At 41.3% G+C, this 18142-nt stretch overlaps 1 protein-coding gene across 1 annotated transcript in view; it reads right to left on the bottom strand.

Annotated features, from left to right (window-relative positions):
* LOC124625742 (proclotting enzyme-like) overlaps positions 1-18142 on the bottom strand; it is a 92891-nt gene that overhangs the window by 26216 nt on the left and 48533 nt on the right. The window contains exons 6-7 of the mRNA XM_047149192.1: positions 17449-17693; positions 8589-8749 (exon numbers count right to left, since the gene is read on the bottom strand). Of these exons, the coding sequence (XP_047005148.1) occupies positions 8589-8749; positions 17449-17693 (406 nt within the window). The remainder of the gene's footprint in view (positions 1-8588; positions 8750-17448; positions 17694-18142) is intronic.

Below are 18142 nucleotides of genomic sequence, written 5' to 3'. Positions count from 1 at the left end.
AATCCTCGAGATTGGCCATGTATCAATGAAAACATATCACCTGTTTCGAAGAAAGACATTTGTTGCAGCAGGTCGACAATCGTGTCCTAATACGCCGTCATCCAGGCGAACGTCTTCTCGAAACACGCACTGCGCCACGGGCAGGGACCGGTGGCGGTAGTATTATGCTGTGGAGGATACTTACCTGGGTTTCCATGTTACATGTGAAGTAATGGCAAGCACCATGACAGCTGTGGATTGTTGTTGTGATTAACAGTCGGAAGACTCTCCATGCTAGTTTGTCCTGTGCAAGGCTCTTCATCTTTGTGTAACTTCAGCATCCTACATACATTTGACTCTGCTTACTGCAACGAACCCTTGATCTCCCTCTACGGTGTATACCTCTCATATTTCCTTCCATTACCAAATTAACGATTCCTTGACCCCTCAAGGTATGTCCTAACTACAGATCCCTTCTTTTAGTCAAGACTGCTTTATCACCCAAATCTACTCTCTGTACCTCTTCATTAGTTAATCCATCTACCGGTCTAATTTTCAGCGCTCTTCTATAGCACCACATTTCAAAAGCTTTTATTCTCTTTTTGTCTCAACTGCTTTCCGTCCACGTTTCACTTCCACACAAAGGTACACTCCAGACGAATACCTTCAGAAAAGACTAAATAGCACTTAAATTTATATTAGATGTTAACAAATTCGTCTCTTTCAGAAACTTTTCTTTTTAGTGCCAATCTGTATGTTATATGCTCTCTGCCTTGGCATCATCAGTTATTTTGCCACCCAGACAGCAAAACTCATCTACTACTTTTAGTGTCTCATTTCCTAATCTGGCTACTTGAGCATCGCCTGATTTAATTCCATTGCATTACATCAAACTTGTTTTATTTTTGTTGATTTTCATCTTATAATCTCTTAATAATACACTGCCCATTCCGCTCGGCTGCTCTCCCAAGCCATTTGACGTATCTGACAGAATTACAATGTCATCAGCAAACCGTGAGGTTTTTACTTCTTTTTCCCTTTCCAAATTTATGCTTGATTTCCTACACAGCTTGCTCAATGCACAGATTGAATAACATCTGGGACTGGCTACAACCTTGTCTCACTCCATTTTCAACTACGGCGCCCCTTTCATCCCTTCGTCTCTTATAACTACAGTCTGATTTCTGTACAAGTTGTAAATAATCTTTTGTTCCCTATATTTTATTCCTGCTACCTTCAAAATTTCAAAAACCTTACTCTAGTCAACACTGACAAAACGTTTTTCTAAATCTGCAAAAGATTGTTCAAAATCTACAAATGTTACAGACATAGTTTTTCTCAACTTATCCACTAAGATAAATCGTAAGGTCAATATTACGTAGCATGGTAATACATTTCTCCTGAACCTTAACTCGTTTTCTTCGAGGTTGACATACACCAGGTTTTCCATTTTCTATAAATAATGGCTCGATAGTATTCATATCTGTCACCTGCCTTCATTGGAATTGGATTTATTGAAGTCTTCCTGAAGTCTGAAGATATTTCGCATGTCTCATAGATCTTGCACACCAGGTAGAATAATTTTGTCATGGCTGGCTTTCCCTAAGGATCTCAATAAGTATAAATGAATGTCGTCTACTCCTTGAGTCTTGTTTCCACTTAGGTCTTTCAGTGTCTGTTAAATTCTTTTCGCAGTATTATATTTCCCATCTGATCTTCATCTGCTTCTTCTGCTCTTTCTATACTAATGTCCTGAGTTCGAGTTATATAGACACTCTATACACTCCTTCCTCCTTTTAATTTTCCCTTCTTTATTTTATAGTGGCATGCCATCTGAGCTTTCCTCCAAACATCTCTTTAATATTCCTCTAGGCGACACCTACCTATGCCGTAGTTACGCACGGTTCTTTAACTTTGCATTTGTTTCCTAGCCATTCCTGATTAGCCATTTAGCACTTTCTGTCAATCTCATTTCTTTTATTTGCTACATTTTTATATTTTATTCTTCCGTCAGTTATATTTAATATCTCCTATGTTATAGGAGAATTACTACTGGTATTTGTGTTTTTCACAATTTAACACCTGCTTCCTTCGTTATACCATCTCTCACAGCTACGCTTCCGCCTTCTGTTGCATTCCTTTCCCCTGTTTTAGTCAATCGTTATTTAATTTTCTCTCAGAGATTCTCAACAGCATCTGGTTCTTTCAATTTATGCAGGTTTCATCTCCTTAGTTTCCTGCTTTTTTCAAGGTTCTATACTTTTATTCTGCAGTTCGTAAGCAAAAAATTATAGTGTCCATATCTGTCCCTGGAAATGCTTTACAGTTTAAAATCGCTGTCTTACTATTATACCGGATGTCTGTTCTAAGAGTCGTCAGGCGCATTTTCTCTGACGTTCCGGCAAATATTTGCAATTTTGTTTTTTCAATGTGTTTCTATAGTCAGCCCAAGTAAACAGTGCTCATCACGTCTTTCATGTGCCTCCAGTGTCGGTGGAAATCATTTTTTCTCGCTTCAAACAAAGTGATTTTAAGCGGAATTTTAAGTGCCCATTCGATTGAGCGGTCCTAAATCAGTTTAGTGCGATATTCATTTTATCGAGATAAAGAACATGGAGAGTTAAACACGAGGAATAACCAGTATTCCAGCAGCGAATGCGCCGTCCTGGCCTGCGGCGACTGCTACCGCTGTAGCGCTGCTCAGAGTACTGTTTGATCTTCGTTTTTTACGATCCTTGTTTGAACTACGCTAATGTGGGGCTTGTAATATTATTGGATTTCAGATACTTTGCATATGAGATATTTGTCATAAAAGAAAAGGGCAGCCAACGAGCTGTAGTTCGTAATAATGGTAAGCATCACAGCACGAGAGTAAAGAGACGAAATATTTTTTTTTAATGTGCGCCTATACCAAGACGCGCGTCCAGCGTTTAAATACTTTAAATAAACACTTTGACCCGCTGGGCGCAGATATTTAAAATCATTGCCGCAGCGCTTGATAGCAAGAAGCTGCGAAACAGAAGAAAGAACAATGTATCTTTTGTTAAGAAATATTCTGGAGACTTCATTAACCCTTGTACTTTTGGTCGCCGACATTTTAAGACGTACTACATAGCATTGCTACAAGTTGTACTTTTATTTTGTGTAAAAACTATGTGAAACGATGAACAAACATTTCGGTAACTCGGGTGAGGACACAATGTACTTACGCACACGCAAGGACATTTAATTTTAAGAAGGAACGGACTGACAAAGCAACGATTACTGGACTGCGACATTTACAAAAGAAATATCAGATGTAAGTCATGCATTTATTGTGTATTTGTCAATGTTTAGAAGTTTGATGCCAATTTGTTAAAAATATATTAATATTTTACGATGCAGTAATTTTCTTATTCTTTTCTTTCACTAACCAGAAATGATGTTCAAATTGTATATGAGCTTTGTTACAGGTTCGCTCTTTATCGCGGTGTCTCGATTGTATTTGGGAGACCACTAATGTGTTCAACTTCCGATCTGTTAATCTTTCTCTTACGAAATTCCACTAATTTGCTTTCATTTCCATTTCTATATTCAAATGGGTCCCTTAGGTTTTTTCATCGAAGATTCTGATTGCGTGAAGGCAATCCTGGTCAAAAGGTCAATTATTCGCGTAATCAATCCGTACGACTCCTGAATACAATCGAGAATCGACGCATCGGTGATCAATTAATAATCTCTCTCTCTTTTAAACTAGTATTAAAAATACGGCCACACAGGATAGCCGTAAGTACGCAATCTAGCGTTAGGTTGCATTTTGTCAGTAAATATTACCAACCAAAAGTTACAGCATCACTATTATTATTTACTACTATTTCTTATACAGAATAAGCAAGTTCCTAACGCCAGAGGCTGCTCTGTCAAAAGAGCATGTAAAATTCCACTTCAAAGATCATTTGATTTGTAACGGGAGAGAAACAGACAATGGGCGACACTTGAAAGATAATGCGTGTAGCGTTTGTCTGGGTTGACTCCAGGTACATACTGCAAAAACGAAATTGCAAATATATTCCGAAACACCAGAGAAAAAGCGCCTGACAACTCTTAGGAGAGATACGCTGCATAATCAATATAAAACCTTCCAGTGTGTTCAAGTCGTTTCATGATACAGTCCTTATTCATGATTCTTAAACCGAATGCTGGGGATAATTAAATTATGATCTGTGAAAAATTCTACCACGAGGTTCCCTCTTTCATTTCTTTACCCCCGTCCTTGTACTCCTATTATTTTTCTCTCTTTTCGTTTTCATACTACGAATTCAGTCACCCAAGACAGTAAAATTTTTGTCTCCTTGAGTGAGCTGAATCATTTCCTTTATCTCATCATGCAGTCTTTCAATCTTTTTATCACCTGCGGAGCCAGTTGGCATTTCAGCTTGTGCTTCTGTGGTGGCTATTACCTTCGTGTCTATCGTGACAATTATAAGAGCTGTGGAGTATGTGAACATTATTGCGGAGTATCTGCAATCGTCCACGCTTGGTGTCTTCTCCAATGGCATTGGCATCTTACAGCAGCATAACTCTGTGTGTCGCAAGGCCAGACTCGTACTACAGTGGTTTGAGGTGCATGGTGGTAAACTCGCGTTAATATTTTAACCAGCTGGTTCGCTTGATCTGAACCCGATGTAACACATCTGGGACGTTATCGGGCGCACGCTCTTCGATATTAAGCAGGTCATAATATTTAGACCCCCCCCCCCCCCCCCCCCCCCCATGAACCATGGACCTTGCCGTTGGTGCGGAGGCTTGAGTGCCTCAGCGATACAGTTAGTCGTACCGTAGGTGCAGCCACAACAGAAGGGTATCTGTTGAGAGGCCAGATAAAGGTGTGGTTCCTGAAGAGGGGCAGCAGCCTTTTCAGTACTTGCAGGGGCAACAGTCTGGACGATTGACTGATCTGGCCTTGTAACAATAACCAAAACGGCCTTGCTGTGCTGGTACTGCGAACGGCTGAAAGCAAGGGGAAACTACAGCCGTAATTCTTCCCGAGGGCATGCAGCTATACTGCATGGTTAAATGATTATGGCGTCCTCTTGGGTAAAATATTTCGGAGGTAAAATAATTCCCCATTCGGATTTCCGGGAGGGGACTACTCAGGAGGACATCGTTATCAGGAGAAAGAAAACTGGCGTTCTACGGATCGGAGAGTGGAATTTCAGATCCCTTAATCGGACAGGAGGGTTGGAAAATTTAAAAAGAGGAATGTATAGGATAAGGTTAGATATAGTGGGAATTAGTGAAGTTCGGTGGCAGGAGGAACAAGATTTCTGTTCGGGTGACTACAGGGTTATAAATACAAAATCAAACAGGGGTAATACAGGAGTGGGAATAATAATTAATAAAAATAGGAGTGCGGGTAAGCTACTACTAACAGCATAGTGAACGCATTATTGTGGCCAAGATAGACACGAAGCCCACGCCTACCACAGTAGTACAATTTTATATGCCAACTAGCTCCGCAGATGACGAAGAGATTGATGAAATGTATGATGAGATAAAAGAAATTATTCAGATAGTGAAGGGAGTCGAAAAATTATTAGTCATTGGTAGCTGGAATTCGATAGTAGGAAAAGGAAGAGAAGAAAACGTAGTAGGTGAATATGGAACGGGGGTAAGAAATGAAAGAGGAAGCCGCCTGGTAGAATTTTGCACAGAGCACAACTTAATCATAGCTAACACTTGGTTCAAGAATCATAAAAGAATACCACAATGTGTTGGTTATGAACTGTAGATTAAAACTGAAGAAACTGCAAAAAGGTGGGAACTTAAGAAGATGGGATCTGGATAAACTCACAGGACCAGGGGTTGTGGAGAGTTTCAGGGAGAACATTAGGGAACGATTGACAGTAATGGGGGAAAGAAATACAGTAGAAGAAGAATGGGTAGCTTTGAGGATGAAATAGTGAAGGCAGCAGAAGATTAAATAGGTAAAAAGACGAGGGCTAGTAGATTCCTTGGGTAACAGAAGAAATATTGAATTTAATTGATGAAAGGAGAAAATGCAGTAAATGAAGCAGGCAGAAAGGAATACAAACGTCTCAAAAATGAGACCGACAGGAAGTGCAAAATGGCTAAGCAGAGATGGCTAGAGGACAAATGTAAGGATGTAGAGGCATATCTCACTAGGGGTAAGATAGGTACTGCCCACAGGAAAATTAAAGAGACTTTTGGAGAAAAGAGAACCACTTATACGAATATCAACAGCTCCGATGGAAACCCAGTTCTAAGCAAAGAAGAGAACGCAGAAAGGTGGAAGGAATATACAGGGTGTTACGAAAAGGTACGGCCAAACTTTCAGGAAACATTCCTCACACACAAATAAAGAAAAGATGCTATGTGGACATGTGTCCGGAATCGCTTAATTTCCATGTTAGATCTCATTTTAGTTTCGTCAGTATGTACTGTACTTCCTCGATTCCATGGCCTCCACGCTCTCCTGACCCCAACCCTCTTGACTTTCATTTATGGGGGCATTTGAAAGCTCTTGTCTACGCAACCCCGGTACCACATGAGAGACTCTTCGTGCTCGTATTGTGGACGGCTGTGATACAATACGCCATTCTCCAGGCCTGCATCAGCGCACCAGGGATTCCGTGCGACGCAGGGTGGATGCATGTATCCTCGCTAACGGAGGACGTTTTGAACATTTCCTGTATCAAAGTGTTTGAAGTCACGCTGGTACGTTCTGTTTCTGTGTGTTTCCATTCCATGATTAATGTGATCTGAAGAGAAGTAATAAAATGAGCTCTAACATGGAAAGTAAGCGTTTCCGGACACATGTCCACATAACATTTTTTCTTTCTTTGTGTGTGAGGAATGTTTCCTGAATGTTTGGCCGTACCTTTTTGTAACACCCTGTATAGAGAGTGTGTACAAGGGTGATGTACTTGAGGACAATATTATGGAAATGGAAGAGGATGTAGATGAAGATGAAATGGGAGATATGATACTGCGTGAAGAGTTTGACAGAGCACTGAAAGACCTAAGTTAAAACAAGGCCCCGGGAGTAGACTACATTCCATTAGAACTACTGATAGCCTTGGGAGAGCCAGCCCTGACAAAGTTCTATCATCTAGTGAGCAAGATTTATGAGACAGGCGAAATACCCTCAGACTTCAAGAAGAATATAATAATTCCAATCCCAAAGAAAGCAGACGTTGACAGGTGTGAAATTACCGAACTATCAGTTTAATAAGCCACGGCTGCAAAATACTAACTGGAATTGTTTACAGACGAATAGAACTGGTAGAAGCCGACCTCGGGGAAGATCAGTTTGGATTCCGTAGAAATGTTGGAACACGTGAGGCAATACTGACCCTACGACTTATCTTAGAAAATAGATTAAGGAAAGGCAAACCCACGTTTCTAGCATTTGTAGACTTAGAGAAAGCTTTTGACAATGTTGACTGGAATACGCACTTTCAAATTCTGAAGGTGGCGGGGGCAAAATTCAGGGAGCGAAAGGCTATTTACAATTTGTACAGAAACCAGACGGCAGTCGAGGGGCATGAAAGGGAAGCAGTGGTTGGCAAGGGAGTGAGACAGGGTTGTAGCCTCTCCCCGACGTTGTTCAATCTGTATATTGAGCAAGCAGTAAAGGAAACAAAAGAAAAATTCGGAGTAGGTATTAAAATCCATGGAGAAGAATTAAAAACTGTAAGGTTCGCCGATGACATTGTAATTCTGTCAGAGACAGCAAAGGACTTGGAAGAGCAGTTGTACGGAATGGATAGTGTCTTGAAAGGAGGATATAAGATGAACATCAACAAAAGCAAAACAAGAACAATGGAATGCAGTAGAATTAAGTCGGGTGATGCTGAGGGAATTAGATTAGGAAATGAGACACTTAAAGTCGTAAAGGAGTTTTGCTATTTGGGGAGCAAAATAACTGATGATGGTCGAAGTAGAGAGGATATAAAATGTAGACTGGCAATGGCAAGGAAAGTGTTTCTGAAGAAGAGAAATTTGTTAACATAGAGTATAGATTTAAGTGTCAGGAAGTCGTTTCTGAAAGTATTTGTATGGAGTGTAACCATGCATGGAAGTGAAACATGGACGATAAATAGTTTGGACAAGAAGAGAATAGAAGCTTTCGAAATGTAGTGCTACAGAAGAATGCTGAAGACTAGATGGGTAGATCACATAACTAATGAGGAGGTATTGAATAGAATTAGGGAGACGAGAAATTTGTGGGACACCTTGACTATAAGAAGGGATCGGTTGGTGGGACATGTTCTGAGGCATCAAGAGATTGCCAATTTAGTACTAGAGGGCAGCGTGGAGAGTAAAAATCGTAGAGGGAGACCGAAAGATGAATACACTAAGCAGATTCAGAAGGATGTAGGTTGCAGTAGGTACTGGGAGATGAAGAAGCTTGCACAGGATAGAGTAGCATGGAGAGCTGCATCAAACCAGTCTCTGGACTGAAGACCACAACAACAACAACAACAATATTTAGACTGATCGGTGCATTATGTCGTATGGTCTCAATATTTCTCTAATAATCTTCCCTTCAAGTAATGTGCAGAATGCTGGTGGCTGAGGTGTGTCGCGTGCAGCGAGTACCTCACCTGGCAGGAGTCCTTGCCGCCCTCGTATGCGCCTGCGCAGAGGTGTGTGTCGAGGATGGGCTGCGAGAAGAGTGGCTCGCAACGCTGGTGCGGCCACACGGGGATTCCCACCTGCCGGAGCACCGGGCTGCCGGGGCCGCCGAACTGGATGGAGCCCCAGCCTGCGCAAAAAAATAAAAGTTGTGCACTGTAGGAACGTTTGCGAGGGGCGAGTCGGGGTCTAGGGAAACAGTCCTACCGCCCCGCGGTTGCCAATGATGCAGATAAATACCGCCCCACTAATTGACTTCATTGTCAGCCTTGCTGTTCGTGTTTCGTTGTTCGCATTCAATCAACAAGGGATGTTGGCCACTGGCGGACACACAGTTCATAGGAATCCTATTAACATATTACAATAAAACTGTTTCATGGTGAAAATATACATTAATATTAAAATTCACGAAAATAAAAAAATAAGTATTTTTCAACATCATTAATTATATTTTAATAAGTATTTAAAATGATACTGTAGTGCCCCCAGAATTTTACGGAAGTCTGGAAACACTTGTGTTCCAGCCGTTTCGAACACGCGTTATTTTAAAGCAGGGCGTAAGGATGAGCATGGGATACTGCACCCATTTATTGTTTGTGCAGGAGGAACCGGAAGGGAGATAATTCGTCGGCGCTGGCAAGTGTTCAACGCGACCTGCCAAGAATAAGCAAATACGGCCCGGAAGCTCCGTGGCCGGCTGCAAAGAGTAATGTAGCATTGTATTGTTAAAAAAACAAATGGAGAGACTCGAAATACTGACTGTTTATTAGACGTTGTACTGATGTTGAGAGTACGTGGACTGGACGTGGATAGTCAGCCACGATAAAAGCTTATGTATTAATTGTGTTCAAAAATGTGTAATTAACTGATTCTGGGTGCCCGGTAATGTGTGGGCTTACGTCATAAAGTTTAGTTGTTTTTTTGTACAAAGTGGAAATAAATAAGTTCTGGTGCATTGAATGATATTACAAGAGTAGCGTATTTTTTAAATAAGAAGAGAGAGAGCGAGAGAGTGAAAATTTCCCCTTCCTAGCAGTGAAATCTTCGGAGAAGCGTCCGGTGCTAGCAGAAGACATCGGCACTGCAAGAAAGCAGAACCAGCATTCTTCAACAAGTAAGTCCACGAAAACGCTTAAGCTGTGTAGAGAGAGCTTAACATTACACCGGGCCACCGCAATATGTTTGTACTGTTTCCAACACAGAACTCAATGTATGAAGCACAAAACACTGGGAGTGTGAATACAAAAAGAAAATTAAAGAGAACAGTAATATCATTGTTGTTATAGAACTTTAAAATAACAGTTGAGTGCTCTCTGTGAAACGTTGTGCTCTTTGAAAGCTGGTAGATATGGCGGACCGTAAGGCAATTTCGGGATGCTGCTTCGTGGAACCCCAAAACAATTAATTGTCTAGAGTTTTCAGGATGTGCCAGATTCAAGTGTTCCGCTAAATCATTAGCTAATTTTAAAAGTTCATTTTCTTTAGGGGCAAAAGTCTAAATGATTAAGGTGTTTGATTAGCTCATCTTTCAATTGATTAATGAAAAGTTTCTAAATCTGCGTAAGGGAGGTATCATTTGTGTACCATTCCCTCTTCCGAAAACAGCATCGTTAACCTAATGAGCTCTTACGCAGGGAAAAGTGACCTGCTGCTTCTCTGATGCTAAGGTTTCCAGCTAATATGCCATCGGTAGCTTTTTTCATTGTCTCCACATCTCATTTCGTTTTCAGCTGCCATTCTGACACTATTCCTCTGAATATGCACGCAATATTTATTTTCTGCCCAGGATTGGGTTAAAACGTAGAGTCTGACACAGAGGCCAATACAATAGGCTTAAAAAGACTTACTCTTATTCAAATACTGGTAAGTATTTTTAACAAAAGAACGCATCTTATTCTTAATTCATGCACACTTTAATCAATATTTTGATAGTTTCGTGAGACTTATCAGAAGGTGCTCCAAAATTCTTATAAGATAATTTGCATAGGACCAGTAATAATGTATATTCCTTTAACAACGGATTTCTTGCCACTAATAGGAACAACATGAAAGGGGCGTAAAACACAACACACAAGCGCGTTTTGTTAAAAGTTTAGGACAGTCAGCTGCTGCTCTCTAGCACAACAGCCACGCAACGTAGACGCAATTCGACTAACAATAATGCTTTTAGAATCATAGGTTTTGCTTCAGACTGTATCACAGAGCACACTGGTCCGGCTGCTGAGCACACTGGTCTGGCTGCTGCGTTCCTGTCACACGAATTCTTTGCAGATGCAGACATTAGTGGCTATACTATAGCAGTTTTTTTTCGAAGGCCCCTTAATTTATCACTAATATCTTTCCAGCCTCAACGATTCATGGGCTTACTAAAGTGTGATATGAGTATTTCCCACCTCCCTGCAGCACCGTTTATCTTGGCCACCCGAGATTTCTTACTTTAAAAAATGAAAATTTGCTTTCCACACAAACTAAGCTGCAATGTAGCCGTCTCTCCTGTGTAATTCATCTCTGATCAGTATGGCTCTGTCGTACAGGCCTAAAAAGTCTACGCCAAAGTGTATGGTGCAGGTCTTCCATCCTGCTCCAACATGGAGATCGACGGTCACTGCTGGGAGCAATGTTACAGATTGCGAGTTCGTCGAAATGCCACAAGCAAGACTGGTTGTTTTTACCTTCGCTGCCAACAGTTGGAAAGGACCAAGTATGATATCAGAACATAGACAGCAGACATCGTTTATTCGGATGTGGACAATAATAATAATTTGTTGCACCTAATTCCCTCAATTTCTGCTCTCCCCTTACTCTGCTTCCCTTGTGCAACGTACCTGGTCTTCCCACTAACAAGCCACTAACAGTCAAGTAGACGGGCAAGCTGCGGACGAGCCTTTTCTGCAGGGGAAACAGCATCCGTGGGAGTAGATATATTTGCGATACTCGGGTACCTCAAGTACGTTTTTCGGAATAGCTCGCCCAGTACACCTACTTTCAACACTTTATCGAGTTGTTCGACTGACGTAAAAACAACTTAACATGTGCACGAACTTTAGACAATTCATTACAAATTAGAAAATATCATTCGCAATGGTATTCCATAACAGTTAAAGTCAAGGAACGTACATCCCAAGCTTCTAAATAAGGAGACTTACTTACATTAACTCGGAGCTAAAATAAAACGTCTACAACAGTAGATAAAAAATAAAAATGAAGCTAACTTCAGTTGCACAGGACGTCCGGATTGTGAATTGTTCGTCGAAAATTAATCAACCGTCAGATCTTTGAAGATTGTAAGGATATTTGGTGTCGCACAGCTTGCAGATATTTCTCAAACACATGTTTTCCACGTTAAGTAGAGCGAAATGGAACGTCGTGTATGTATCTATCCACATACTGTAATTGAAAAACTGATTGTGCCTGATAATGCTGATGATTAGTTACATCAGAAACTGGTAGAAACAATAAATTTCATATCAGCCAACTGTGTCATAATATAATTTTCGATTACAAAAATTTATAGTGCCAATCACATAAATAAATACTGGATTTGAGAGAAAATGGTTTTACGAAGCGATATACCACTACTGTGACCAATAGAACACAGAAATATAGGTCACAAGTATCGATTTACTACGAAATACTTTACATGCTTAACTCGTAAACTATCAAGATTTCTCAGAAAGTTTAGAGTCTCGATTAAAAAAAAAAAAATAGAATACTCTTAAGACAGTGACTCTACATCAGTGATCATCAAACTGCAGCCCGCCGGCAGCATGCGGCCCAAATCAAGCGTTGGTTCTCAGCCGTATTTTATAGTACAGGTAGTGTGCTTCCAGCAACTAACAGTAGACTATAACAACGTCAACTAACGCTGAGAGCTTCTGAGAAGTGTATTTTTCTTGCTCAGCAACAAACAAAAATACTTGCAGAGACAATAATAGTCTGAGATGTGCTTAATTTCAATTGATGTTGATGAACTGGGCCGTGAGCTGAATGAAGTTTGCCGCTCACCTCAGGGACAGTGTGATATGTAGCGCGACCACAACGGAACTGACAGAAATAACGGAGGGAATATCTCATTGTTTGTCTTACAATGCTGACATCTCATCAACGTGCGCAACTAGCGCCAGTCAGCCACTATGATACAAACGTAAAATGGAAGTAACATGAATTCGTGAATGTGTATTGTAGAGACAGTCCTCTTGAAATGTGGTATACCCTTTTAGTAAATTATACGAAACCAAATTAAGGCTATACAATACAATACGATGAGCAAAAGAAAAATGACATTCAAATCAAAACATTTATTAATTAATATAACATATAAATTTATGTAGGTTACCAATTAGTAGCGAGATCTGTAGGGGAATGTATGGGATCTGCATCAGACGGGAGTGATGGGGGACAAAGAAGAAGTTCAAAGAAGAAAAGCTCGTTTTGTATTATCTCGAAATATGGAGGAGAGTGCCACAAATATGGTACACTGAATGGGGTGGCAGTCATTAAAACAAATGAGTTTTTCGTTGCGGCGGTACCTCCTCATGAAATTTCAGTCGCCAACTTCCTCCTCAGAGTGCAAAATATTTTGTTGACGCCCACCTACATAACAAAATAAAAGAAATCAGAGCTCGCGCGGAAATACCTAAGTGTTTGTTTTTCACGCGCGCTGTTCAAGAGTGGAACGGTGAATGAGTAGCTTGAAGGCGTTTCGATGAACCCCTTGCCAGGTACTTAATTGTGAATTGCAGAGTAATCATGTTGATGTGGCTGTAAACTGGCCAGAATGGCAAAAATGGCCATTGCATATTTTTATATCATGAACAGCACTGCTGTTTGCCACGAAGTTCTCAGACTGCTTTTAAGAAGCATTGCTATTGTTGTCAACGAACTGACAGAGAAAGAGTTTTCCGTTAGTTTTTTAGTAAAAAACGTTTTGTTTTTGGGTCGACTGGTGTAAGATAAGTTACCTACACTGAAAAGCCAAAGAAACTGGTACATCTTACTAATATCGTGTAGGTCCCCGCCATCACGCAGAAATGCCGCAACACGATGTAGCGTGCACTCGATTAATGTCTTAATAGTGCAGAAGGGGACTGAGACCATGAATTTTGCAGTGCTGCCCATAAATCCGTAAAAGTACGAGGGGCTGGGGATCTCTTCTGAACTGAACGAACAGAACGTTGCGAGGCATCCCTGATATGCTCAATAATGTTCATGTCTGACGAGTTTGGTGACCATCGGAAGTTTTTAAACACTGAAGAGTGTTCCTGGAGCCACTCTCTAGCAATTCTGGACGTGTGAGGTGTCGCATTGTCCTGCTGAAATTGCCGTAGTCCATCTGAATGCACAATGGACATGAATGGATGCAGGTGATCAGAAAGGATGCTTTCATAAGTGTCACCTGTCAGAGTCGTAGCTAGACGTATCAGGGATCCCATATAACCCCAATTGCACACGCCCCACACCATTACGCAGCTTCCACCAGCTTGAAGAAACCCCTGCTAAATGCAGGGTCCATGGATTCATGAGGTTGTCTCCATACTCGTACACGTCCATCCTCTCGATACAATTTGAAACGAGACTCGTCCGACCAGGAAACATGTTTCTGGTCATCAAAAGTCCAATGTCAGTGTTGACGGGTCCAGGCGAGGCGTAAAGCTTTGTGTCATGCAGTCATCAAGGCTACACGAGTGGGGCTTCGGCTTCGAAAGCCCATATCGACGATGTTTCGTTGAATAGTTCGCAATCTGCCACATGTTGATGGCCCAACATTGAAATCTGCAGCAGTTTGTGGAAGGGTTGCACTTCTGTCACGTTGAACGTTTCTCTTCAGTCGTCGTTGTCCCGTTCTTGCAGGATCTTTTTCGGTCGCAGCGATGTCGGAGATTTGATGTTTTACCGGGTTTCTGATATTCACGGGACACTCGTGAAATGGTCGTACGGGAAAATCCCCACTTGATCGTTCGTGCGCTCGTGCGCCGACTATTACACCACTTTCAAACTCACTTAAATCTTGATAACCTGCCATTGTAGCAGCAGTAACCGATCTAACAAAATGCGCTAGACACTTGTCTTACGTACACAAGCGTCGCCGACCGCAGCGCCGTATTCTGCCAGTATCTGAATAAGCATGCCTATACCAGTTTCTTTCGCACTTCAGTGTATATTATTCTTGTTATCTCACTTGTATGAAGGGTAATAAATTTTTACAATATCAATGTTTCAACAACGTCTTTTTCTGCTTGATAATTCCTTCTTTGCATCAGTAATACCAACATGGCGTCCAGTCTGGAAAGGAGGACACACTAATGGTCAGGAAAAGTGGCCAAAGTGTTTACCCCAGTAAAAGTTAGTTACTTCCAAAAAACACACATAATGCAAGATATAAAATTGAGTTCTAAATCCTTTTTATTCAAAGTTACCATCCGTTACTCTACCCGCTTGTGACAATTTTGAATTAATTCACCTGTATTATTTGAACCCGTCTCTAATCTATTATACAAGTACAAAAGTCCGATTGAAAATTGTCTGTTTCAGCCGTTCGGTATTATTTCAGATACTACGGTCTACAGATGCTTAGAAAATGCGCGGGAAATCAGAAAAACAAACATAGGATCCGCTTGGCTGTGGAAAATTGGCCACTATGTAAGCCTTCAGAAAATGCACGTTTTAGTCTCTATCAGTAACAATGGTTTGGTGAAAATAGAATTTCTCTTTGAGTGGTCGCTTGCCCCCTCCTCTTATCCGCTTCCTCCAATGCTATTCGAGGAGTCGCCATACGTTGTCAATATTGGCTCTTAAGCCAGAAAGTTTGACGGCCACTGCTCTACATAGTCTTCCCCAACTTGAGAACAGCGCACATAACGTTCATACGATCATGTGTAACTACCTTCTTTGATATGTTTTTCATCTCGTGCGTCACATCGGCTTGAATGTCGGTTATTTTGGCAAAGCATTGACTCTTCCCGTGAATTTTTACATTTTGTAGTTTTGTGATAGGTTCGTTTTGATAACACCCAAGCCTCGTCACCCGTGATGGTTTTTTTCCAGAATAAAATTTTCCGCGTTTTGAATTTCAATCAAGGCGTAATAGTCGTTCAATCATCGTTGTTTTTGTTAGGGAGAAAGAAGTGCGGTAGAAAAGTTCACACACTCTTCTATGCTTTAAAAAGTTCTGAAGAATATCTCGAAAATTTGATTTAGAGATGTTGCTCCATGGTGATTTCTGACACAACGTTGACACACCACGACAGCAAGCCGACTACGACCTGCTCACAACCGACTGGTCGAAAAACACCTGTTATTTGAAATTGTTGGTTCAAGTTGCCGCCGTAGCTACTGCGCTGATGTCGCTTACACATCAGGAATAAAATCAGTCTCGAAACTTTTAGGACGGACAGTATAAAGGGTGTTACAAAAAGGTACGGCCAAACTTTCAGGAAACATTCCTCACACACAAATAAAGGAAAGATGTTATGAGGACATGTGCCCGGAAACGCTTAATTTCCATGTTAGAGCTCCTTTTAGTTTCTTCCACCTACGCTCAATGGAGCACGTTATCATGATTTCATACGGGATACTCCACCTGTGCTGCTAGAACATGTGCCTTTACAAGTACGACACAACATGTGGTTCATGCACGATGGAGCTCCTGCACATTTCAGTCGATGTGTTTGTACGCTTCTCAACAACAGATTCGGTGACCGATGGATTGGTAGAGGCGGACCAATTCCATGGCCTCCACGCTCTCCTGACCTCAACCCTCTTGACTTTCATTTTTGGGGGCATTTGAAATCTCTTGTCTACGCAACCCCGGTACCAAATGTAGAGACTCTTCTTGCTCGTATTGTGGACGGCTGTGATACAATACGCCATTCTCCAGAGCTGCATCAGCGCATCAGGGATTCCACGCTACGAAGGGTGGATGCATGTATCCTCGCTAACGGAGGACATTTTGAACATTTCCTGTGACAAAGTGTGCGAAGTCACGCTGGTACATTCTGTTTCTGTGTGTTTCCATTCTATGATTAATGTGATTTGAAGAGAAGTAATAAAATGAGCTCTAACATGGAAAGTAAGCGTTTCCGGACACATGTCCACATTATATATTTTCTTTCTTTGTGTGTGAGGAATGTTTCCTGAGAGTTTGGCCGTACCTTTTTGTAACACCCTGTATATATAATCACTGAATGGCTAGGGAGAAATGGTTTCCTGACAGAAGATACTACAATCAAAATTTATAGGATGATGTAATCTAAGATAACACGGGCATCAACTAACGGCAAAGTACCCAGAGAAGCTGGAGTGTTCCATCAGTGGTTCACTGAAAAATCTACTGCATGTACTAGCGTCAGTATTTTAGAAGAATATAAATAATGGTGAATCAAACACTGTAATAACCTTGTGTATTAAATCGTATAAGATAGTGCAGATGTATATGTACATAGATAGAGAGAGAGAGAGAGAGTATTCTTCTAAGTGGTCTACAGTCTTTCGGCGGCATTTACTGCGCTATCTTAAACGATTTAATGCAAAAGGTTATTAGAATATTTGTTCCCCCGTTATTTATATTCATCTAAAAATATTGACACTGGCATGCAGTAGATTTTTCGGTTCACCACTGGTAGAACACTCCAGCTTCTCTGGATACTTTGCCGTTAGTTGACGGCCTTCCTATCTTAGATTACATCATCCTATAAATTTCGATTGTAGTATCTTTTGTCAGATAAGCATTTCTCCCTAGCTGTTATATATATATATATATATATATATATATATATATATATATATATATATGAGAGAGAGAGAGAGAGAAGAGATGCGCATCTGCCTCACCAGTGACGTAGGCTGTCCTGTTGACGAAGCCCTCATCGATGGCCGGCAGACAGACGGGCATGACGTAGGAGTTGAAGGCAGCTCTGCGGCGCAGGCGCAGAACCGCGACGTCGTTCTCGTAGGTGGAGCGGTCGTAGCGCGGGTGCATCGTGGCCTCTACGACGCGGAGGTCGACGGCACGGGTCTCGTCGCGCCGGTCCAGGTCGTACTCTCCCAAGCGTACTGTGATGTCGGTCAGTTTATGCCTACGAAAACAGAAACAACCATTACTTTCTCTCTTTCTGAGATTTTCAATTTGTTCAGACTTCAGTGAAGAATATGTTCGTTCTGGAATCTTTGGCCCTCATTGGTTTACCGAGTTTTCTCATGTTTCGCCAACAAAAGTGGCTAGTATTGTCAGCGATTCACCCTACACTGCTGGTGGTGAACTGGACTGAAGCCTGTGGTCGTAGATTAAATTCGGTGATTCAGCTTCCCATATCAATGAGTTTTATGAAAGCTGCAACACCTTCAAAAACCAACCGCAAGATCTTGATATTCTCTCGCTCACAACGTGCAAACTATTGGTCCTACAGAAAAAGTAAACAGGATCTTTTCGTAGGAAATTTTATGCGTTAGTGTTTGTACTGGGATACGTTTTCGCCGAATACCACGGTTTTCGATGTAATCAAGAAAAACGCATTTGAATGTCACA

Source organism: Schistocerca americana, chromosome 1 (genome assembly GCF_021461395.2).
Source record: "Schistocerca americana isolate TAMUIC-IGC-003095 chromosome 1, iqSchAmer2.1, whole genome shotgun sequence".
NCBI lineage: Eukaryota > Metazoa > Arthropoda > Insecta > Orthoptera > Acrididae > Schistocerca > Schistocerca americana.
The sequence above is the reverse complement of the archived record's forward strand: the minus strand, read 5'-3'. Positions and strand labels throughout refer to the sequence as shown.